The sequence below is a fragment of the Dendronephthya gigantea genome, unplaced genomic scaffold, assembly GCF_004324835.1.
Source record: "Dendronephthya gigantea isolate DGI-Jeju-01 unplaced genomic scaffold, DenGig_1.0 000271F, whole genome shotgun sequence".
Lineage (NCBI taxonomy): Eukaryota > Metazoa > Cnidaria > Anthozoa > Malacalcyonacea > Nephtheidae > Dendronephthya > Dendronephthya gigantea.
The window spans coordinates 38,601-62,524 of record NW_021163281.1 but is presented as its reverse complement, the minus strand read 5'-3'; the positions used below and the strand labels follow the sequence as shown (position 1 = coordinate 62,524).

Genomic DNA, 23,924 nt, shown 5'->3' with positions numbered 1-23,924 from the left:
TTAGCCTCCACCGGCAAAGATTTGCGGATGGCTGCTGAAATGTACATGAATCGGCAAAAATTGAATCTGATGTACAAGTAAGTAAATTTGGTCAAATTTTTTGTCTTATCTTTTGAATAACTTCTGACAACAGTTGTTTTCTAGAAATCCAGTAAGGATCATGTCTTATTACATTTTACTACAGGAGGAAACCTAAACTAGACTAACGTTATTCATACTGGATAGCTCTATCAGTTCTAAACTGTTCTTCCTAGAGGTCCAGTAAGGATCATCTCTTATTGATCCAGTGTTACTACAGGAGGAAACCTAAACTAAACTAACTTTATTTATAGTGGATAGCTCTATCATTTCTAAACAGTTCTTCCTAGAGGTCTAGTAAGGATCACCTCTTATTGACCCGGTGTTACTACAGGAGGAAACCTAAACTTAACTAACTTAATCCAGTTATACAGAAAAAAGAAACCTGAAAATCATGTAGCCTGTAAGACAATTGATACTCTTTAATTCTCGTTCATTATTATTCACGTTTAGAATAAAGATGTTAGAGAATGAAAATTTAATCCTGGAAGCTGAAATAAAGAAGAATCTTCAGGAAAAATCCGAATTGGAAAAGAAGCTTCAAATGAAGTAAGATTTTATAAACAAATAATATATGTCCACCGCGTTCTCAAGGACTGCGTGAAGTGAGAAGACGACTGATGCAGTAAGGAAATGCCTCTTTGGATTTGGAGTTTGGCTCTCGTGTACGGGGTAATGGATGAGGTTGTTATTTGTGTATCAAGGAGCGGTAAGAAAGAGTTTGACTCGCGCTGACACGAGAGATATCACTTCTCGAATTTTTTATCTGCATGTTGAATTATTGTTGATCTCATCGAGTTGTGATGCTTTTAAAGGTGTTTGACAACCCTACCCCCCCCCCCCTCTCGGCGGCCCTGCATGCATTACACCAGCTGTCAAGGTAGTCGCACCATAGGCGGCCCAAAATTGGCAGCGAAAACTTTTTCGGCAATTTGTCAATGTAATGTATATAATATGTAATTATATGTTATACATTACATTGACAAATTGCCGAAAAAGTTTTCGCGGCCAATTTTGGGCCACCTATGGTCGCACGAGCCAAATTTTGAAGTCTCGTTTCCGCTTTGTCGTAATTTTCGTGAACAAATCATTTTCACCGATGAGAAATAGCCTGGATGTAATTTTTCTTTATTTCTCAATCTATTTCTCAATCTAAATCGGTCGTTGTTCACTTCACATTCGCCGTAGAAAATTCTATTACATCGATCACCTTGACGTGTTCACAACAATTATGACTAAGTGGAGACCAGGCTTAATACCGCTAATTGTGAGTTGACTTTACGAACTGGGGCAGGTTGTATGAAAGCTGGATAGCGCTATCCACTGGATAGTGTTTTTTTCAATCGTTCTAAATGGGTATAAAATTGCCGCCTTGTTGTTCGGTATAACTTTGATTAAACATTTATTTAGTTTTCGTAAACTGTTATATCCTTTTTATTCATTGTTATACCTGCATGCAAAGTTTATTGGTTTTCCAGCATTTTTAAAAAGGTTTAAAAAATAACTGTTCGGTGGATAACGCTATCCAGTTTGGCCCCTGTCCAATAATTTTGGAATTGTATATGATTCCATGTTTTCATCGGAAGCTGTGGGACTTCCTAATATAGGTTAGAATTTGTTGAGTTCTGTTATCGTTCATTTCGTTCCAACACTAGTACTTTGTAGTTTGAACTACTGATGAAACTGTTGAAAAACGAAAAAGATGGTTTAATAATATGCTTTGAAGTTGTTTTACAGCATACAAATATATAGAGAGAGAGTGTCTGAAAAGACAAAAGCGAAATCTCACTTGCAGATGATGTATAGCTAATGCATTATAGCTATAATTGAGATTTACCTTTTAGATATAGCATAAAGTGTTAAGAGTGTAAAATATTTGCCGATCGAAAACCACACTCTTCGAATGCTGATAATCGAATAACGCATGCACACACGCCTTATAAACCATCCAGTTTACATATAATTGTCAACGATGTGAACTTGTGTTGCCTATATTGTTCACAGTTGTAATCAACAGCGAACAATATCGTTTACACTCAATTCAGTTTCAACAATATCGTTCAATGACAATGTTGTTGTCAAGTGTATATATATAGCTACATATAATAGTATATAGTTGATTGTAACCAGCATATATTTTTCATGCAAAAAAGTGCATGATATACAAGGTTTCCATGCTGGTATAAACCAAGAGTTTTTAGCCCTGTACATGCGCATCAAGTTCGTATACAATAAACTCAGATTAGCGTTTTGCATTCATAACCCTCAATCCTAGAACGCTAATCCTCGTGCAGATCGATGTAATTTCTGGAAATCGATATGGAAAGTCAATCCGCTCAAGACAGCGGATTAAAATTTAACCTGTACAATGCAGAAGTAGAGAAAAGGTCGAGCAATATACAAAGAGATACACATTGTTCATTGAACAAAATAACTCTATACTTCCAGACCGGTAGCTGGTCTTAACCCCCGTAATGACCTCAATATCCGACGTGTCATGCCGTACAGTTTTTCCTGGAAGTGATCTTAAAAAACTTCAGCCGGAAGAACTAGCAAGAGCACATGCACTAAATGGTATATTAAGCTACGTTTGTCTCGCAAAGCGAAAGAATCAAACGATTTCAAAGGGCAATACCGTCTTGAAAATATTTGGTCTACATCAAGAGAAGAGTAAGTAAAACTAAATTTGGTGTAGAACAATTTATAATACGTATACGACTGTAAAATGTTATGTTGGTATATATATTTATACACATTCATATTAGTCGCATACCAAACAGTGGTCTTGTTATAGACTCAGAGTTGTAGTGTACTTTAATGTACGTCTACATTATGTAGTTTTTGGGAATACACTTTTATAACGGTAGCTTTTCGTATATCATAATTCAGATGTCGTGACTTAATTGCAGTTCACTGATAAATGAACAATCCGATAAAGGCGATATCTCAAAGACGACATACATGGAATTATATAACAAAGTCAATAAAGCGACATTATGAATTATGAACGCTAAATATGCCACATTACATTAGCACATATAGCTAACCAACCGTCATTGGCGTCACAGTCTGTATATATATATATATATATATATACTTCCTGAGACTGAGTGTATTGGCGGGTTGTGATATACAGGTATCTCCAAATATGTATTCATGCATGTACTGGTGTTTTTAACCGCAGTGTCTCGCTGCCTTAGTTACGGTCAACATATGCAAGAATTTACGCGAGAATACACTGGGAAAGAAATACAAGAAACTATAATTTTATCCTTGCTCATGCAGTGAGGCTGATACAGGTCGCGAATTCGTGAAAGTTGGCGCATTTGAAAATTTGAGTATAATGAATTTTTTCAATGACAATTAATGGCGATGTCAATGATTATAATTTGACGGCCTGACACAAAGAAACTGATAATATATATAAGCTCTTAGTATAACATATTTTTTACTTGCATATAGACGACCATAAGGGATGGCTGGGAATAATTCAGACAGTCGGTCATCTCAGTGGCGTAACAGCACAACTAGGGGCCCGTGGTAAAAATTCAAAAGGGGCCCCCTTACATAACCATACTAACATCTAAAACATTATTCTAAAACCTAAAATAATGATTTAAATATTAATTACTGTAATTATAATATCAGTTGTTAAAAAGAACGCATCAGTCGCGACATTAAAACGTTTCTTTAATTAAATAGAAATTACAGAAATAGAATTTCGCCTCAAATATTCTTGTTCTCTGGTACGATTTCGCTCTCTAGCCTTTGAATTGAACCTTTTTATATGTAAGTTCGTGCGATTTCTCTTGTTTTATTGTTTATTCATAGAATTACAATAACCTTCTAATCTCACAGGGGCCCCCTTAAGCCAGGGGGCCCGCGGGTTCGCACACCCTGAGCCCATAGTAGTTACGCCACTGGGTCATCTGTTCCTGGTGAGCTGCAAAATGGGGCTGATAATCAAGTGAGTCATAAAACACGTATTATCGCTTATTGTTATAATTATCAGTTATCTTAAGGGTACAAATGTATATTATTTATACGTATATACATTTACATGTAATATTCTTGTATATTTGCATGGTGACATCAATAAGTAAATAGCCTTAACTGATGAAGGCCCGGCTTAATGGACCGAAAGCTTTGCAGTATTAAATACTTATACGTTGTGTACCAACAAGCTAATTACGTACATATATACATATGACTCGTTAGGTTGCAATAGGCGATAGTAATGGTGCAGAAATAACATCAGTTCCAGGTGAGCCTGGTTTTCAAGACAAAGATGACGATCAAGTAAGTTTATTATCATACCTCATACGCTATGCTAGAGTTTTGCTTTGAATGAGGTTTGTGAGGAAGGTTCAAAGTTGAACACTCTGTTTGATCACATGCGTGTACCACAAAACCAAATATTTCTTTATGCTGGTTGCCACGTGACTCAGTGACGTAACGACATTTTGAGGAAGGTTTTCAAAACTTGAAATCCTGCTGGAGGAAGGTTGAACTCTTTTTGCTACTCTGAGCTGTATGCATGTAATACTTGTAGTTATGCAGAAGTTTATTGGAATAAGTTTCAGGAGAATATGATGTACTTCACGATGTTTATATATAATATAACAGCATAATACATGAAATTTGACCAATCAGAACGTAGGATTTGTTATATTCACTTGTGCAAAAATACCGGTTAAATGCATGTGCATATTCATCAGCATTTTTTCGAAACTTTTTGTTTAGGATGATATAGACCTCAAAGCAAACTTGTTCCGCGTAGAAAGTGATATATTTTGGAGCATAATTTGCGGATTTCTCAACAACTTATCAGAGAAAGAAATTTCTGATGCGAAAGATCACTTTTGCAATTGTGTGAACTCGATTATTAAGGCATATGAAGAGAAAGCCCAAGAAGCAAAATTTTGGAAAGATTTGTTGAAACGGAAAACTAAAGAAAAGAACAAAAAAATAAAAGAACTCGAACATTGTGTCTCTGAATTAACCAAACAGTTAGATTCAAAAGTATGCGAAAAATGTGGTAAAAAGGGAATATCTGAACAATTTCGTTCGTTATCAGTGAACGAGAATACGAAGGTAAAAATGTAATGCAGGGTTGGTTCCTTGTATCAGATATCTTTCCAGTGTCTAGACCCAGATTCCACGCAAGCCACTGCTTGCACTAGGATTTCAACGAATAGCTTTTACAAACATCAAATAAAATAATTTTATAGCTAAAATGGATAACCTATATAGGTATATGATTTAGGATTTTGTGCTGAAACTTTATTCGATGTGGAATAAATTTTTAAGTAAAAAACAGAACATTTAGTACTTACATTTCTCCATTTCCTCTCTTCACGTAGGGTAAAACAGAAATTGATGGACCACAGGTAGTAAATATGGACAATAGAAGTAAGGGACCGCTTGAAAACGAGGAAGCCACTGGAGACAAAACGGACGTAAGTTATAAAACAATGATGTTTTCCTTCCCAGAATTTTGTCGGCAGAAATTTTTAGCGAATTGAATAAACTCTTAATGATATTCAATGAAAGTTTGAAAGAACTTCAAAAAGCACACTATAAAAGGATAAGCGAAGGAACTTGTATTACACGTTAATTTTTAACTATCCTAAATAGAAGAACGTCTTAATGACGTTTTCCCCAATGACCTCTATATATTTTATAGCCGTATAATAGAATTTGTTATGCTTGCGAAATGGGGAAAATGTAAATATGTTTACAAGTTTATTCTAATGGCATGCATGCGTTAAATGGTTTGGGAGTACTTGTTTTTTTCAAATATAGTTGATTGACAGGTTGTTGCTGCTAGTATCAATAGACAATACTAATAATTATATCATGTGCTGAATTTGCCTTGCAGACTGGAAAGTCGAGATCTCGATCAACCCCCGACGTAAGGTGTCCTTACGCTTTTTGCGGGTTTGTTTCGCTTCTGTGTTTACTTCACGAGAAGGGGATCTACTTCTGCGCCATAAAATTACTCCTAAAATTAGGAGCAGAAACTGATTGCGAGCCCCCAAGTTGTACGAAGATCTTGAACAACCTCCACGAATTGCGGTTCCTCAAGAGAGTATATAAATGTCCTGATGTCGACCAGGTTGGACGAGACGAAACCCTAAAGATAGCTGCAAACGAATTAAAACTATCAGGACAAAAGGCAGGTTTATTGTCGTATTCGACAGATGATTTCAGTCATTGCCTTACGGTATACCTAACAGAAAAGGAAGGCGAGTTGGAAATTCACGATGCGGACGAAAACGTTTCTCACATCACCGATTTTGAAAACGTTAATATCCTCGAGTTGATTGTTTTGAGATGTGACAGAAATGGTGAACCACTAATTGTTAAAGAATGGGGAGATCAATGTCATAAGGATATATGTGAATACGAACTGAGACGACTGAAGTCAGACTACTCAACGCCCAATGCTGTTATGAATGGGGACAATAGAAATGGGGCATTTCGTGAAGATAATCCCGCAGATGTTTTTGAGGATGGCGATGATCAGAATAGTGAAAAAAGCATTTTGTGACGTGGTCTTATTGAGCAAAAATTACTTGATTCATTGTTAATCCAGGTGAACTACCGAATGAAGATAATCTAGATAATAGTTAAATCCAGTTAACTCAGAAATGCACGAGTCTGGTTTGCCAATTCTGTCCTTAACTACAGTTAAAAGTTAACTAGTTTTTTAATATACAACTGACCCCAGAGTTATATTTTAACATTTTTAGCTTCTTAGTTTTAAATACTTTTAGTTTTGAAAGCAAAAACGTAAGATTGTGCAACCAAATAAAAAACAATGTGTAAAGAATAAATATCGTTTAATATTTGCGTTCAACCTTCATACAAAGTTTCGATATATTTCATGACTTTTAGAAGAGCGTTTACAGGATAAGGAAACAAATTTTTCGATGCCATTCGCTGGATCGCAAACCGCAAACGAATTAAACACGTCAGCGCGTTTTGTAAGTCGTTAATTTTGCTGAACACTGCACCGCATTGGCTGCTGTCATCCCCAATATCATCCCCAATATCATCACCAATATCATCACCAATATCATCACCACCAGCAGTATTATCAATATCAACATCATCACAATTATTTTGATTAATACTACAGCCATCATCACAAGTATCGTCAATGTTATCGTTCATATTACAATCATCATCACCAATATCACAACCATCATCATCAGAGCCACCATTACTACTAGTATTACAACCATCGTTATGATCAGAACTGCCAATATAATCACCAATATCATCAATAAATCATTATTACTATTATCATCACAACTATCATTGCCGTCACAACCAACATCACTCAGAGACTTCCTACTTTCACTAAATTGTTCTGTATTAAAACATAAAGAAACATCTCCTTTATATATCTCTGTGACACCTGGCAACTCTTTGTTGGACAAAGCCTGCCTTTGTTCAAGACAGCCTTTAAAGCCTTCCCAATCATTTGCAAGATATCTGAGATATTTATGAAAGTATGGCAAAAAAGAGGTTTCATTTGATATGAGAAAGTCCAGTAATAAGGAATGATCATAGTTGATGGATTCCAGGAATTCCACAAAAAATTCATGTGGATTGAGGAAATCTTCAAGTTGATTTGCCCAGGATGGAATTTGCTGTAAGCTGTAAATGAGATAAAAAGTCAAAAATACTTCATTGGAAGTCTTAAGCATGAGAGAGAGCCTTTGAAAATTATGATTGGTTAAATGTGAGCTAACATGATGATAAGAAATTTACCTTTCACTAGAGAAGAGTTCTTGGTAGAGATGAAGAAGGCAAAACAACATATACACAAGTTCATCATCTTGTTCTGAAAACAACCGGATCAACCAGACTGCAGTTGATAGTGATTTAGAATGAGACAACTTTATGATGAAACTTGACCAGCTTTCAAGAGGTCCTTTCAAGGTTATAAAAACACAAATGTGAGTGACCAAATTCAATGATTTTTTCAGTTTAAAAGCACAGTGTGGTTGAAACTTCAGGAGGTTGAGAACTCACCATGCCAAGGTAAATCATGTGGGCTATGCAAAGAAACCACAATCAGTTTTACTACCAACAGCAAAACCTTTCTCAGGCTAACTTCATCATAGGGCAGGCTGCAAGAGGTTTCCAGCTGGACTTTATTGTCAACTCCACCAAAATGAACCCTGCCAGAGACATGTGGCACATTTCCCAACACTGAACAACAATTCTTAACTAAAAAACTGCAAGTTCTTGTATACAACAGGCTTTGCTTTTGCATAGAACCTTTCACCTCCTGACCCAAGTAATGTTCTGAAGCTGCACTGACAACATTATTTAAAAATTGAAACACAGTGCGACTGAAGTGCAGCAAGCACTTTTTGTGATTAATTTCAATGAGCTGGGCTAAAATTTGTTTTAATAACTCTGCTTTACAATCTTTTGCATTGAAATCTTTGTCATTTGTTGCGGCATCTTTGTATTCGTTTTTACAAATGTTGTTACCATTATCCAATCTTGGGCCACACCAATTCCCAGAGGGATAAATCCTTGGATGCTTACCATGTTTTAAAGTGTCATTGACCTGCAAATCCATGTCCTCATCATTAATAGGACTACATTCATTCTTAAATGTTTCCTGAGAAAATTCTTCACATGTTGGATTGTTCAAGTACTGCAGGCAGAAGTTGAATGATGTGATGAATATTTTTCCGTATGAAAGCATTGTTGTGAGAACTTGTTGAAATGAATCAACTCTGGACCAACATAAATCTTTTTCTAGCAAACATTCACTTTTAAAAACATTCAATAGCCGAGTTAGATTATGACTGGTCAGTTTTAACCAATAACAACACAAAGAACTCGTAATTTCATTTGGTGATACTGCATCATTGTGTTCTTCCTGACATACATGTGAACAATGTTCAGTGGTAGACTTATTTTTGTTTGAAATTAAACCATTCTCATTCAAGTCCATTTGAAGAAACATCTCCATTAGTATTTTTGCAATATATATTGGTAACCAAAGACCACATTCTTTGCTTTCAACCGACACGCTCAAATCTACAAGGTCATCAAATTTCGAGTGCAGCATCAAACTAGGAACCAATTTGAACACTTTACACAAAACCTTGGAGCCTTGAAATACAATAAAATGATCATTACATTTTAGGCATTTAAATAAAACTTCGAAAACATAACTTTCTTTGCTGCGAAGTGTGGTGATAAGGTTCAGAAATGAAGGACAGTTTTGCTTCTGTGATTCAACGGTGCAGAAAATGTCCCACAGTAAACTAAGGTTATTGAGTATTTCCTTCCTAGTTGAATAATTATCTCCATCAAGGCACTCCTTATGTTGATATAATTCGAGATTCTTGTTTAAATTTTCAAAGTGTTCGGCAAATTTCTGCGGAAATACCAACTCTAGAGAGTTGTCTGAAGATTCAAGTAAAGATTTCAAACATTTAGTATTCTTTAATGCTTCGTTCATCACTTTTAAAGATGGATTTGTTTCAATTTTTTCCGCCATGATTCCGTGTTGATAATACTTCGTCTTAAATGAAAAATCTTCAAAGAACTGTCGCTGACCGAAATTATGCATATTTTTTTTATTATTAAATTTATATTAAATTAATTATTTAGTTAACAATAAACAATTGTTTTAATTGTTGAAATTATCCCTATTTCCATCTGTCTTAAGGATTATTAGATTAGTGCCTAAAAATTACACAGAAATACATGAAATACAAAAACCGTTTGAAATTTAGCAGTTCAGGAAATTTCTGGCATAATACTTTGTCGTATAAATTAAAATAATTATCAATAATTACATCCTGCCTTCGAAGCAACCGGAAACAACACAAAATGTCTGCACCAAGAAGAGCTGCCCCTCCTCCGCCAAGTCGACCAGGTAAACACGAGTTTTTATCAATTTTAGACACATTTTTCTTCAACTAAAACGTATCTCTTCTTGTTAAGGACAAGTGCAAGTGGTTCGCGCTCTGTACAGATACGAAGCACAACAGGTGCGGCTGAAAATACTCGCGCTTTCTCCTGACACGAAACAGGAAATAGACGCGAGATGTATAAAGTTGTCTTGAAAACTTCATGAGAAATCCGACCTCAGGTCTAAAAGCGATGTTTGTTTTTTGTAGAAAGATGAATTAAGCTTTGAAGAAGGCGACGTTTTATACATCATACACAAGGTTTGATAGTTCAATTCTTTGTTTACCGGTGTTTAATATACTTGGCTAGCCAGTTACCTACGTTTGTTTTGAGGAATTGCCAGTAAATATTTAATTGTTGATCAATGATCGTAATTAGTAGAAAAGGATTATCCGACTTTGAAACCTCGCTTAGTTTAAAGCCCCATGAAAGTTCCCCTAATAAATAAACGCTCTTTCCACTCAAAGATCAGTTTACTTACTGTATTGTCACAAATATTTCCTAATTTCCTTGAACAATATTATATTGCAAAATAGTTTGAAAAAAATCGTGACAGCTTCTGTCTTGAGATTGGCTCGGCCGATGAGGCAAGAGGTTAAGGAAAGTAGCAGGTGTATTTTGCTGACAATACTATAGTTCTGTGATGAATCATGAATCATCAATAGAAATTTAGTGCCAAGACAAAACTCGTGTATTTTTTAGGCCGAAGAAGGATGGTGGCAGGCTAGAGTTAAAAACAAAGTTGGTTTGATACCATCAAATTATGGTATGGAAGAGCAATGTTAAAAATCTGTTCAAATGATCCACTATCTTGCATTGGGCGGAATAAAATGCTAAATAATACCATGCAGTGTAGGCATATAATTTCATGATAAGTTTAAAAGTAGGTTGTGAGCTAACACAGTTTTACTATGTCTATTGCCAGATGATTTTATTCATGTCTGCTAAAGAGTATGGCCAACTTTGTTTAAATTGAAATTGTGATAATGTTTTTGTGCATAACTTTTAGTTGAAGCTCACACCGAATCTGTTGAGAACCCACTTCATGAGGCTGCAAAACGAGGTTTGATGGTCAGCTTTATCTAAAAAGAACTTCTAAATCCTTGCCTTCAACAACATTGATTCTAATTATGTCACTTTCTTTTACATTTTAGGGAATGTAAACTTTTTAAATGAGTGTCTAGGAAATAAAGTACGAATGATAAATACACATTTTTTATCTTTTACCTTGAAATAAGTCATTTGTTCTTCTCCTAGGAATTTGAAATTTGCAAATACTTGCAATCTTTCCCTGTGATCCCCCATCTTAGTAATTGTCACTTGCTGTGAATTCAATAACAAGTTAATCACATTTCTAGGTATCTGTGAATGGGTTAGACAAAGCAGGATGCACGCCACTTCATTGGGCTGCACAAGGTGGTCATGCAGGTATATACTAAAGTTTCTATCAACTGTCAAAGGCACAGCTTAAATGCCTGCAATAGTTAAAGTCAAGTCTGAACTTATATTGAACTTATATACTTTTTGAAATACGTTGTGTTGTATCTAACAACATTTAGGTTTGCTATGCCTTTAAATGAATATGACCCAGTGTTTTTGATGAGGAAAATTCAAAGCATGCAAAATCTGGGAAAAAACTACTTGTATGAACTACTCAAGTGTGAACTATTTTATCACAATTCAAATATTGTATGTATGCTCTTTTCAGAGTGTGTGAGCATACTTTTACAGCAAAGCAGAATTCAAATAAATGTTCAGGTAATTCGATGGATTATTATGTATACACAACCCAGTTGATATAGCTGCAACTCTTTCCTATACATACCTACATTTGTGAATATTACACACCCTTTATAATGAATTGGTAATTTCTTTATGCAGAATAAACTTGGAGACACACCTTTACATTCTGCCTCATGGAAGGGGCATCCTGAAATTGTGAAAATGCTTTTAGACAAAGGTAATGATCTTTTTTGCAACCCTTTTGAAATCATTTTCCATATTTCATTAACACTTTCACAACTACCAATAACATGCATTGTCGTGCAATTGTCTTGTACACAGGTGGTGATACAAAAATCAAAAACAATGACAAGAGAACTCCATATGATCTTGCTAAAAATCCAGAATGTGGTCGATTGTTGCGGGGAGCCATAGGTAAAAATTTCATGGAATTTTTTTTACTTTATGTTCAGAGTCAATAGAAATATTCACTCGAAATAAGGCATAGCATATATTTAAAAGCATAGCACAACATGTATATGTAATTAAACGAGATAATAGTTTACAGTCCAATGTAATAAAATTTGTATGAACATTTCACATTTACACAAAATTATGACCATGAGTTTATTCAAATGTCAATCAGTATAACTATTTTCTCTTTTTTGTTTTTAGCTACTGGTGCAGATGATGATTATGGAGATGATGATGACTCTGACTAATGAAATGCAAATGCCACAGATGTTGAATGAAACAAACTGGTATCTTTTCTACAAAGTTGTAAGAATAATGGGTTCTGATAAATTTCATTGCTGTAAACATTGACTATGGCAGGGTAGCTAGACTGTTTAATTCAGGGGGTGTATATTCATATGTTCATGTTATATACAATAGCGTACAAAAGAAATCAGTCCGGCATATAAGACAAATATACGAATATACACCCGCCAATTAAGCTTCTAGCTACTGCCCTGACTAGAGGCCGGTTTTTCAAAGATGGTTTAATTAATAGCCAACCATGTTGATGATCTTGAAATCAAATTTCTAAACACCTTGTACGTCACACTGGCAATGCCAAAAATGACCACAAAAATTATAAATGACCATGTATAAATATACTTTGGCTAAAATAGGTGGTTTAACCAATAGGTGGTTGGAGTAATCATCTTTTGGACAACCAGCCATGGCATATGCAACATTGTACTCATTTATGCAACTAGAATAATGCTTTCTAAGTCTACATTCATGTGATGGATGACCCATTTAATGTCCTATTGCCATACGTGACCACTTGTATTGCCATTATGAATATAATGCAGAAAGAACATTATTTTGGAACATTTCGTTAGTTATATTTATATGAAAAGAACAATTAACAACATCATCACGGTTTAAGTACGTCGTTTGCTGTCGATGACGTCACTTCGGGTCATAGATTAATTAGTAAATATAGTTAACTGTAGTACCTCTAGACCATTATTGGCTTATTTCATATGAAATTTATTTTTATTAAAGTTTTAATTGAGGTTGATGTTTAACTGTTAGCAGTGGGACATAGTATACCTCTAGTTGAAAATTGAATTCAAGTGAAGAAAAAAACACCGTCCATTATCCGGACCATGGCAATCATAGATCACTATGGAAACGTCATCAAGAAATTGTGTATCAAGATGAGGATGAACTTAGTGAATCCGTAATTGTTCAAGCCATTTACAGAATAGAGAAGTCTTTCACCACCAGCGGTGATAGTATCATTTAAAAGACCTAAATCGAAAAAAGGATGAAGTAAAATAAATTCTTACTTAATTTTAAAGTCTCCTAAGTCGTCTTTCACCACCAGCAGCGGTGGCCGAGTGGGTTAGGATGTCCAGTGGTTAGTCCAAAGGCGGTGGTTCAACCACTTGCAGTGTGAAAAAAGAGCAAATTCTTATTTAATTTCAAAGTCCCAAAAGGAAGGATTAAATGAAGTAAGAAACTTTCGTCTTTCACCAGCAGCAGCGGTGGCCGAGTTCGTTAAGACAGTGGTTAATTCATAGGCGGTGGCACATAGCTGTAAGTCTCCTGCGCTATCCATGATTTGTGGCTTGATGGCAAAGACAATTGATTTTCCAATAATCCGTCGTAGAACCTCTCCAATCCCAATCGGTCTGACGCCCAGGGTTCTTGTCCAGAGGTATTAAGCGACACGCTAAGAAGACCTCTAAGTTGGTGGTCTGATCTGCTCCAGTAACGACCTTCTGGGTTGCTAGTGTTCTCGCCATTAACGCTTTTTCAACTGTTCAAAAAATGTCTTAAAATGCTAAAAATAACTTCCTAAGTCTAATACCCCGTATCTTTCATTTTAGAGCATATTTGGTTGGCTTTTGAAACGTTGAAAAATAATCAAAATTGAGCAAAATGGTAAGTTTTTCAACTGTTCAAAAACTGTCTTAAAATGCTAAAAAGGGCTTTCCAAGACTAATATCTTTCATTTTAGAGCATATTTGGTTGGTTTTTGAAACATTGAAAAATCGTCAAAATTGAGAAAAATGGTAAGGCTTACCCCTTACCATTTTGGTCAATTTTTACGACTTTTTGAACTGTTCAAAAAGTGTCTTAAAATGCTAAAAATGGCTTCCTGAGACTAATGTCTTTCATTTTAGAGCATATTTGGTTGGTTTTTGGAGCATTGAAAAAGTCGTCAAAGTTGACAAAATGGCAAGGGGTAAGCCGTAAGTCAAAAGGGTAAAACTTGCGTCTTTATTGCTCTAAGAAAGAGTTTTCACTTTAATTTCTTCTTTCAAAAAGGCCAATAAATGAATATTTTCGCACCAATCTTGGCCTACCTAGTACTAATTTTGATGTTCGGTATATCATTTCTTCCAGTTGTTGAAGCGAAAGACCTTCGCTGGCATGCTGCAGGTAAAGGATGCTATTTTTCGTGTGTTTTTTCCTCTTCAATGTCATTTAACCCTCTTAACTAGCGATGCCTTGCCTTCATGAATCATGAGCAATCATGTTGTAACTAACTGTGTACTGTGTTTCAAGAATGTTCAATCCATTCGTGGAAATAATGGTGGTCGGACCTCATCTTTCGTCGAGACGTCGCCGTTATCAAACTAGATCCAAGAGAAATAACTGGAATCCATCTTTTAATGAAACATTTTACTAGTAAGTGCAAATAAGGAGAAAATTGATTTCGTTTCAAACCAATCAGCGCATTTGTCTACATTCTCATTATTAAACCAAATCGGTAAAAAGGTACGATATTCCGTGTTTTAAAGACTCCGGAGATTCTCGTTCCGTGTTTTAAAGATTCCGGAGATTCTTATTTCGGCTTTTTAAGATTCCGGAAATCTAGTTGGTGATAAAAACGTCTAAAAAAGTCTAAAAAATTCTTAGTCTTTCACCACCAGCACTGATAGCCGGTGGTAAATCTCTTCGTAAATCGCCCTTGGAGATTTACTAGGAAGACTTTTCTATCTCGTTCTTTGACACACATCAGCGAGATGAGGTCACATCGACGGTCGGTAAATTTCGACCTCAAACAGGACGAGACAACGAATGCTGACACGAACCAACCAACCACACAACCAAACTCAAACTAACCTAAAACATTCAAACATATCTTTAGGCGGCGACGAAGCTCCCGAGAGCCCGGGTGGACGACGTGAAAATCTCTCGCTCGACGGCGAGAACTCGCCTGTGGAATTCTCGACCGTGAGTCTTTGATGATTCAGTAGACTTCGAAAATTCCTATCATCTTCAATATTTCATGTTTGCAGTTCCATTGTGTTCTACTTTGCATAATTGTAGGGTCCTATTAAACACTGCCCGAGATGACTGCCCGAGATGACTGCCCGGGATGACTGCCCGAGATGACTGCCTGAGATGACTGCCCGAGATGACTACCCGAGATGACTGCCTTAGATGATTGCCCGAGATGACTGCCTGAGATGACTGCCCGAGATGACTACCCGAGGTGACTGCCTTAGATGATTGCCCGAGATGACTGCCCGAGATGACTGCCTTAGATGATTGCCCGAGATGACTACCTGAGATGACTACATGACTACCCGAGATGACTGCCCGAGATGACTGCCCGAGATGACTGCCCGAGATGACTGCCTGAGATGACTACCTGAGATGACTGCCCGAGATGACTGCCTGAGATGACTGCCTTAGATGACTGCCCGGGATGACTACCTGAGATGACTGCGTTAGATGACTACCTGAGATGACTGCGTTAGATGACTGCCTTAGATGACTGCCCGGGATGATTGCCTTAGATGATTGCCCGATATGACTGCCCGAGATGATTGCCCGAGATGACTGCCCGAGATGACTGTCAATTTACATCCTGTGGACAAGTGCTGCAAGGCCAACGCCATCCAGAAATATGGAGTCCTAATCATTTTGTTCTATTATTGCTAGCCAAGGAACTGCCAACGATGACCTTCTCGGAGCAGAACAAAAGCTATTCGGAGGCATGTCATTTAGTGTTATCAGTTAACTGGACTTTGTGAGAGTTTTCTTGCAAAATGTTTGCCAAGGTAATTATTATAAGAGATTATAAAGGCCTTTTAATGTTTCTCATGGTATACTGATCTGTGTTGTTTTCTGTGATTAAGTGATGTTTTTCTTCATGTTGTTTATCACTGAAGCTAAAGAATTGAGATACAACAATCTTTGACTGACTTTAGGTGTAAGACGTTCGCCCAGCTATTGTAGACCGCATGGAATCGATTCAAGTCCTTTAAAAATTTGTGAATCAAGATGAGAATGAACTTTGTGAATCTGTAATTGCTGCTATGTTTTAGCTAAAATATAAAAAAAACTGTTGTATGTCTCCAAAACAAAGGAGCTTATATTTATGATACCAAAAAGTACAGGATTGTTTGACATCAGAAATACAAAGAATTCGGCACACAGCGACAATTCAAAAGACAACTTTTTTCTAGGCTTTTAGCGATTCGTTTATAGTAACATCGCTCACGATGATGTTCGGAGTTGATCGGCATGTTGTCGTACATTATCATACCACGTGATCTGCTATGATCACATGGTAATTATCGCCTATTAAACTAATCTCAACGTTAAAAAAAAATTTCTTTAATTAGGTGGCGATCGAAGGTGGACAGCAAGATCGAAGCTCAGCAAGATTGAAGATTGTTCGAGGAAGAAGGAGTTCGCCGTTGACTAAAAGGTGGGTTCCGGCGATTATATGCGTAATCTGCGGTTGCTTTGTCCGACCCCAGTAGGGGGACCGTTTGCCTAGAGCGTTTTGGTCCCCCGCACGCTGCTAGTTGACTAGTTCCCACTTGTAGGCCTTTACACTAATCTACGGGAAGGCCGTAGGCCTTCCTTAAGGAGTACAGTGTAGCTGAGCCGAACCCTTTTTTTTCGTTGTATATAGGTTTATCTGAACAGCTAGTTGTCAAGATGAAGGTGAAGACTCGCCGGCCAAATTCAAAATGGCGATGCCAAAGAAAACCATCCACGTGGACCGTTCGCGGACCTTTCTGAGCAAGATTGTTGTGCTGTCTGGTCAAAGTTAAGTATTTTACTTTGATGTTTGTGTGCCTTCTGCTAATTGTTGGCCAGAAATAACAAAAAGCCATATACAATATGAAATATTCTGCGTACAAGGTTATCTAAAGTTTCGAGCTTAATTCTGCCTGCAATGATGATAATTTTTTACTGAAAATTTATGCCATGAGCAATTTCCGCACCCATAGACTGAAGCAGAACTGAACATTTTGTCATTAACGTTTATCTCAACAGCCAGTTATCAAGACGAACGTCAAGAGAACAGTTGAAATAGAAAATAGAAATCAGTTCAAGACTCGCCCGGCCGCCGAATTCAAAATGGCGATCCCATCCACGTGGACCGTTCGCGGACCTTTCTGAGCAAGATTGTTGTGCTGTCTGGTCAAAGTTAAGTATTTTACTTTGATGTTTGTGTGCCTTCTGCTAATTGTTGGCCAGAAATAACAAAAAGCCATTTACAATATGAAATATTCTGCGTACAAGGTTATCTAAAGTTTCGAGCTTCTGGCTGCAATGATGATAATTTTTTACTGAAAATTTATGTCATGAGCAATTTCCGCACCCATAGACTAAAGCAGAACTGAACATTTTGTCATTAACGTTTATCTCAACCGCCAGTTATCAAGACGAACGTCAAGAGAACAGTGGAAATAGAAAATAGAAATCAGTTCAAGACTCGCCCGGCCGCCGAATTCAAAATGGCGATCCCATCCACGTGGACCGTTCGCGGACCTTTCTGAGCAAGATTGTTGTGCTGTCTGGTCAAAGTTAAGTATTTTACTTTGATGTTTGTGTGCCTTCTGCTAATTGTTGGCCAGAAATAACAAAAAGCCATTTACAATATGAAATATTCTGCGTACAAGGTTATCTAAAGTTTCGAGCTTAATTCTGGCTGCAATGATGATAATTTTTTACTGAAAATTTATGTCATGAGCAATTTCCGCACCCATAGACTAAAGCAGAACTGAACATTTTGTCATTAACGTTTATCTCAACCGCCAGTTATCAAGACGAACGTCAAGAGAACAGTTGAAATAGAAAATAGAAATCAGTTCAAGACTCGCCCGGCCGCCGAATTCAAAATGGCGATCCCATCCACGTGGACCGTTCGCGGACCTTTCTGAGCAAGATTGTTGTGCTGTCTGGTCAAAGTTAAGTATTTTACTTTACTGTTTATGTGCCTTCTGCTAAAACTAGACAAAAATTAAGATAGTTGAAAATGCAACTTTATATTAATAATGTCTTCTTACATTCAAGATTTTCCTTGGTCAAGAGTACAAAATGAGCTGTGGATATGAACTTTACTGTCAGATGAACATTGGAAGTGAACAAGATTTCTGCACAGAGGTAATTCGATTGTTCCTTCAAAAGTTATATTAGCCTTGCAGCTGAAATTCTTGTAGTGACCTTGTAATACATATCAACTGCCCGGGTATATATTTTGTTATTTAGTATAAGGGGGAATTTGCTGCAACTAGGATCTTTTTTTGGAAAATTGTCAGGCAGTCACAAATTTTGTTAAGATTACTAAGTTAACATTGCTTCTATGCTCACTATGTGTCACCAGTAATAAATTCCTGTGGTGGTCTTTAAATAAATATAGCAACCATAGTTATATGTGGAGGGATGAGGTATAACCATAGAATACCTGACCAAAAACTAGACAATAATTAAGATAGTTGAAAATGGAATTTTATATTAATAATGTCTTCTTATATTCAAGATTTTTCTTGGTCAAGAGTGCAACATGAACTGTGGATATGAACTTTACTGTCAGATGAACATTGGAAGTGAACAAGATTTCTGCACAGAGGTAATTCGATTGTTCCTTCAAAAGTTATATTAGCCTTGCAGCTGAAATTCTTGTAGTGACCTTGTAATACATATCAACTGCCCGGGTATATATTTGTTATTTAGTATAAGGGGGAATTTGCTGCAACTAGGATCTTTTTTTGGAAAATCGTCAGGCAGTCACAAATTTTGTTAAGATTACTAAGTTAACATTGCTTCTATGCTCACTATGTGTCACCAGTAATAAATTCCTGTGGTGGTCTTTAAATAAATATAGCAACCATAGTTATATGTAAAGGGATGAAGTATAACCATAGAATACCTGACCAAAAACTAGACAATAGTTAATTTTATATTAATCATGTCTTATTTATATATCTGTATTCAAGATTTTTCTTGGTCAAGAGTGCAACATGAGCTGTGGATATGAACTTTACTGTCAGATGAACATTGGAAGTGACAAGATTTCTTCACAGAGGTAATTTGATTTTGTCATGGATGGTCAGCATTTGATTTTAAAAAGCCGCTACATTATTGAGATGACAACTATGAAATTGAAATTTGCTTCTATGGTCACCATGTGTGAAACCAATGATGAAACTTGATGCTATAACAGCTGAACCAGTCTGGCTGATTACTAAAATTCCTGTCGTGGTCTTACAATAAATATCCACGAAAAAGTGGGAGAACTTGAGAGAAATTTTGCTGATTTCCCTGTGATTTATATTCTGTAGTACTCAGAAGGGTGATACCCAATTTTTCTGTGTTCAAATAGAATAGTGACATATGTCTGGGTTGAATATATGCATGTGACACATTCTTTTTATTGAAAATGGCAAAAATATAATTGGCATAAAACAGATGGCTAAAGTAAGATAATGAGTAATATCTTTTAATAATGATGTCAGGTTGAAAATACAAACTTTGCTGCCCCTTTTTGCCTAAAAGGATTGATGAAATGTTTTTTCTCTTTAGAATGAATGAAGTTGAAGAAAGTTGAAAGGCACCCCTGAAGAACCTGAATTATTTTAGCCCTATCCTAGATTCATTAATTAATATATTTTAGTGTGTGATAACATGTGTGAAATGTGATCAATTATGTGACAATTTTCAAAACTTGGATTTATAAAAAGAAATTATTCTTTGTAAAGTTTAAGAAGTAAATCTTTTTTGTCTGGTGGTGTTAGTGTTTTGATTTTGCATGTTTTTCCGTGTGCTTTCACAATTGAAAAGATTTTGGCAGTTGCTTCTAAATGTTTTTTGAAAAGTTTAAGAAGAAACTTGATTTTTGTCTTGTGGTGTGTGTTTTGTTTCGATTTTGCATGTTTTTCCTTGTGCTTTCACAATTGAAAAGATTTTGGCAGTTGCTTTGGCTTTTTCTTATACTTCTTTTCTCTTTAATTTCTTCTTAGGATTAGTTTTTGTTCTAAATATATTTTCTCTTATTATTTTTTTGACGAAATTCTTTTTTTTACTTTAGTGTTGAAGAAAGTTGAAAGGCACCCAGATTCATTAATTCATATATTTTAGTGTGAAATGTGATGAATTATGTGACAATTTTCAAAACTTGGATTTATAAAGATAACTTTTTTCTTTGTAAATTTTAAGAAGTAAACCTTTTTCATCTGGTGGTGTTAGTGTTTTCATTTTGCAAGTTCTTCTGTGTGACTTGACAATTCTAAATTAAACCTCTTAATATTTTTTAGTATTTTTTCTAAGTTAAAAAAAAACCTGTTAGTATTTTTTTTCTCTCTAGTTTTCTTTTCTAGTTTTTACTTCTATTTCTCTAGTTTTTTTTCTACTTAGTTTTTTTTCTCTAGTTTTTTTTAGTCTAGTTTTTACTTCTATTTCTCTAGTTTTTTTTTCTATTTTTCTACTTAATTTTTTTTCTCTAGTTTTTTTCTTTCTATTTTTCTACTTAGTTTTTTTTCTCTAGTTTTTTTTTATCTCTAGTTTTTTTTACTCTAGTTTTTACTTCTATTTCTCTAGTTTTTTTTTCTATTTTCTACTTAGTTTTTTTTTCTCTAGTTTTTTTTCTCTCTAGTTTTTTTCACGCTAGTTTTTACTTTTATTTCTCTAGTTTTATTTAACTTTTTTCTTTGTAAAGTTTAAGAAATAAACCTTTTTCGTCTGATGGTGTTAGTGTTTTTATTTTGCAAGTTCTTCTGTGTGACTTGAAGATTCTAAATTAAACCTCTTAGTATTTTTTAGTATTTTTTCTAAGTTAAACCTGTTAGTATTTTCTTCTATTTCTCTAGTTTTTTTTCTCTAGTTTTTTCTTCTATTTCTCTATTTTTTCCTTCTATTTCTCTAGTTTTTTTTCTATTTTCTCTTGTCTTTTATTTCCTCTTTTTCTCTAGTTTTTTTTTCTAGTTTTTTTCTCTAGTTTTTTCTTAATGTTTTTCTCTAAGTATTTTCTAAATGTTTTTTGAAAAGTTTAAGATGAAACTTGATTTTTGTCTTGTGGTCTCTAGTTTATGTTCTATTTTTCTTCTATTTTCCCAGTTTTTTTTTCTTTAGTTTTTCTAGTTAGTTTTTTTCTCTAGTTTTTTTCTCTAGTTTTTTCTTCTATTTCTCTAGTTTTTTTTTCTAGTTAGTTTTTTTCTCAAGTTTTTTCTTCTACTTCTCTAGTTTATTTTCTATTTTTTTTCTATTTAGAAAAATAGAAAAAAAAACTAGAGAAATAGAAGAAAAAACTACAAAATCGAAACAAGTACTATGTCTTGGGCTACCTGTGTCAAGCGAGACACAGGTAGCCCAAGACAGACACAGGTAGCCCAAGACAAAATACATCTTTGTCAAAAAAAAATCTTAGAGAATTTCAAAAAAGTGAAAAAAATTAAATTTTTTCACTCTCGAGAAAATCACCCTGTCAAATTTTCGTGAAAAAAAATTAAGGTAAGTAAACATGAGTTTTTTTAAAAGCGGGAAGTTGTTAATTTTTTTTCCGTCTGACTTTCTTCATTTTCAGGCTTTTTAGAAGACACGTGTTTTTAAAACCTTTTTTTCTTGTGCTTTTCTTCAATTTTCAAGTACTTTTGAAGGCGATAATTTGTTTTTGTTTTTTATATTTCAAATTTTTTTCAATTTACGGTCTTTTGCAAAGGCAGAGAAGTCTTTTAATTGTTTTAAACATTCCAAATCAAACCGAAATTTTTCAGGCTAATTTTGTTGCATTGCCAGGAGTTGAAACTTTAGTCCTCGGATTGGGACACGAACGTCTTAACCATTAGACCACCGCATCTTTGTCGAAAGCTATTGTTCTTTATTTGACCTAATCTTTTTCGATGAAGTTTAAATTAAAGAATAATTTCGGTGAGAAAAATCGAACCTTTCCCATGCAGGATTCGAACCTGGGTTTACAACCTGGTAGTCCGTAGCCTTAACAACTGGGCCACAGCATCACTTATCAAACGCTCTTGTTCTTTATTTAGTTAATCCTATTTGCAGAATTTTAAACTAAATAGCGATTTAGTGTTTTGAAAGATATTTGTCTTATGAAGCCATTTTTAGCATTTTAAGACACTTTTTGAACAGTTGGAAAAGCCGTCAAAATTGACCAAAATGGTAAGGGGTATAAGCCTTACCATTTTGGTCAATTTGACAACTTTTTCAATGTTCCAAATATGCTCTAAAATGAAAGATATTAGTGTTAGGAAGCCATTTTTAGCATTTTAAGACAGTTTTTGAACAGTTGAAAAAGTCATCAAAATTGACCAAAATGGTAAGGGGTAAGCCTTACCATTTTGGTCAACTTTGACGACTTTTTCAATGTTCCAAATATGCTCTAAAATGAAAGATATTAGTCTGAAGAAGCCATTTTTAGCATTTTAAGACAGTTTTTGAACAGTTCAAAAAGTGGTCAAAATTGACCAAAGGGGTAAGACTTACCATTTTGGCGAATTTAGACCATTTTTTGATCGTTCCAAAAACCAACCAAATATGCTCTAAAATGAAAGATATTAGTCTTAAGAAGCCATTTTTAGCATTTTAAGATAGTTTTTGAACAGATCAAAAAGTAGTCAAAATTGACCAAAATGGTAAGGGATAAGACTTACCGTTTTGGCCAATTTAGACCACTTTTTGATCGTTCCAAAAATCAACCAAATACGCTCTAAAATGAAAGATACTAGTTTTAGGAAGCCATTTTTAGCATTTTAAGACAGGTTTTGAACAGTTCAAAATGTGTTCAAAATTGACCAAAATGGTAAGGGGTAAGACTTACCGTTTTGGCCAATTTTGACCACTTTTTGATGGTTCCAAAAACCAACCAAATATGCTCTAAAATGAAAGATATTAATCTTAAGAAGCCATTTTTAGCATTTTAAGACAGTTTTTGAACAGTTCAAAAAGTGGTCAAAATTGAGCAAAGGGGTAAGACTTACCGTTTTGGCCAATTTTGACCACTTTTTGATTCTTCTAAAAAACAACCAAATATGCCCTAAAATGAAAGATATTAGTCTTAGGAAGCCATTTTTAGCATTTTAAGATAGTTTTTGAACAGTTCAAAAAGTGGTCAAAATTGACCAAAATGGTAAGGGATAAGACTTACCGTTTTGGCCAATTTAGACCACTTTTTGATCGTTCCAAAAACCAACCAAATACGCTCTAAAATGAAAGATACTAGTTTTAGGAAGCCATTTTTAGCATTTTAAGACAGTTTTTGAACAGTTCAAAAAGTGGTCAAAATTGATTAAAATGGTAAGGGGTAAGACTTACCGTTTTGGCCAATTTTGACCACTTTTTGATTCTTCTAAAAAACAACCAAATATGCCCTAAAATGAAAGATATTAGTCTTAGGAAGCCATTTTTAGCATTTTAAGATAGTTTTTGAACAGTTCAAAAAGTGG

The 23,924-nt window shown here is 35.2% G+C and overlaps 3 protein-coding genes and 2 long non-coding RNA genes across 8 annotated transcripts; 4 read left to right on the top strand and 1 right to left on the bottom strand.

Moving 5' to 3' along the window:
* The first annotated feature begins 1,452 nt into the window (after positions 1-1,452).
* LOC114541156 lies at positions 1,453-6,794 on the top strand. 3 transcript variants are annotated; one of them, XM_028561143.1, is made up of 7 exons: positions 1,453-2,748; positions 3,541-3,579; positions 4,003-4,045; positions 4,297-4,377; positions 4,822-5,172; positions 5,442-5,537; positions 5,960-6,794. In XM_028561143.1, the coding sequence occupies exons 2-7, from the start codon at positions 3,554-3,556 to the stop codon at positions 6,629-6,631; spliced, it is 1,269 nt and encodes a 422-aa protein (XP_028416944.1). In that variant the 5' UTR covers positions 1,453-2,748; positions 3,541-3,553; the 3' UTR covers positions 6,632-6,794. The 3 variants fall into 3 exon arrangements, with proteins under 3 accessions (XP_028416944.1, XP_028416943.1, XP_028416945.1); XM_028561142.1 differs by having other exon boundaries at positions 3,263-3,579; XM_028561144.1 differs by lacking the exon at positions 1,453-2,748 and having other exon boundaries at positions 3,177-3,584; positions 4,008-4,045.
* A 459-nt stretch (positions 6,795-7,253) lies between these two features.
* On the bottom strand, positions 7,254-9,616 carry LOC114541157. The gene is made up of 3 exons (XM_028561145.1): positions 8,125-9,616; positions 7,861-8,023; positions 7,254-7,746 (listed from the first exon to the last, which is right to left on the bottom strand). Exons 1-3 carry the CDS (start codon positions 9,614-9,616, stop codon positions 7,254-7,256), a joined length of 2,148 nt encoding a protein of 715 aa, XP_028416946.1.
* Positions 9,617-9,907: 291 nt separating this feature from the next.
* On the top strand, positions 9,908-12,504 carry LOC114541165 (osteoclast-stimulating factor 1-like). Its single transcript, XM_028561153.1, has 11 exons — positions 9,908-9,997; positions 10,066-10,112; positions 10,242-10,292; positions 10,735-10,798; positions 11,042-11,095; positions 11,187-11,224; positions 11,391-11,460; positions 11,741-11,790; positions 11,914-11,992; positions 12,097-12,189; positions 12,430-12,504. The coding sequence occupies exons 1-11, from the start codon at positions 9,952-9,954 to the stop codon at positions 12,474-12,476; spliced, it is 639 nt and encodes a 212-aa protein (XP_028416954.1). The 5' UTR covers positions 9,908-9,951; the 3' UTR covers positions 12,477-12,504.
* A 2,283-nt stretch (positions 12,505-14,787) lies between these two features.
* On the top strand, positions 14,788-15,589 carry LOC114541177. Its single transcript, XR_003689201.1, has 3 exons — positions 14,788-14,904; positions 15,368-15,453; positions 15,550-15,589. It is a non-coding gene; the product is annotated as an uncharacterized LOC114541177 (long non-coding RNA).
* Positions 15,590-15,692: 103 nt separating this feature from the next.
* Positions 15,693-17,212, top strand: LOC114541167. 2 transcript variants are annotated; one of them, XR_003689199.1, is made up of 3 exons: positions 15,693-16,286; positions 16,854-16,939; positions 17,150-17,212. It is a non-coding gene; the product is annotated as an uncharacterized LOC114541167 (long non-coding RNA). The 2 variants fall into 2 exon arrangements; XR_003689200.1 differs by lacking the exon at positions 15,693-16,286 and adding an exon at positions 16,370-16,438.
* The last annotated feature ends 6,712 nt before the right edge of the window (positions 17,213-23,924 follow it).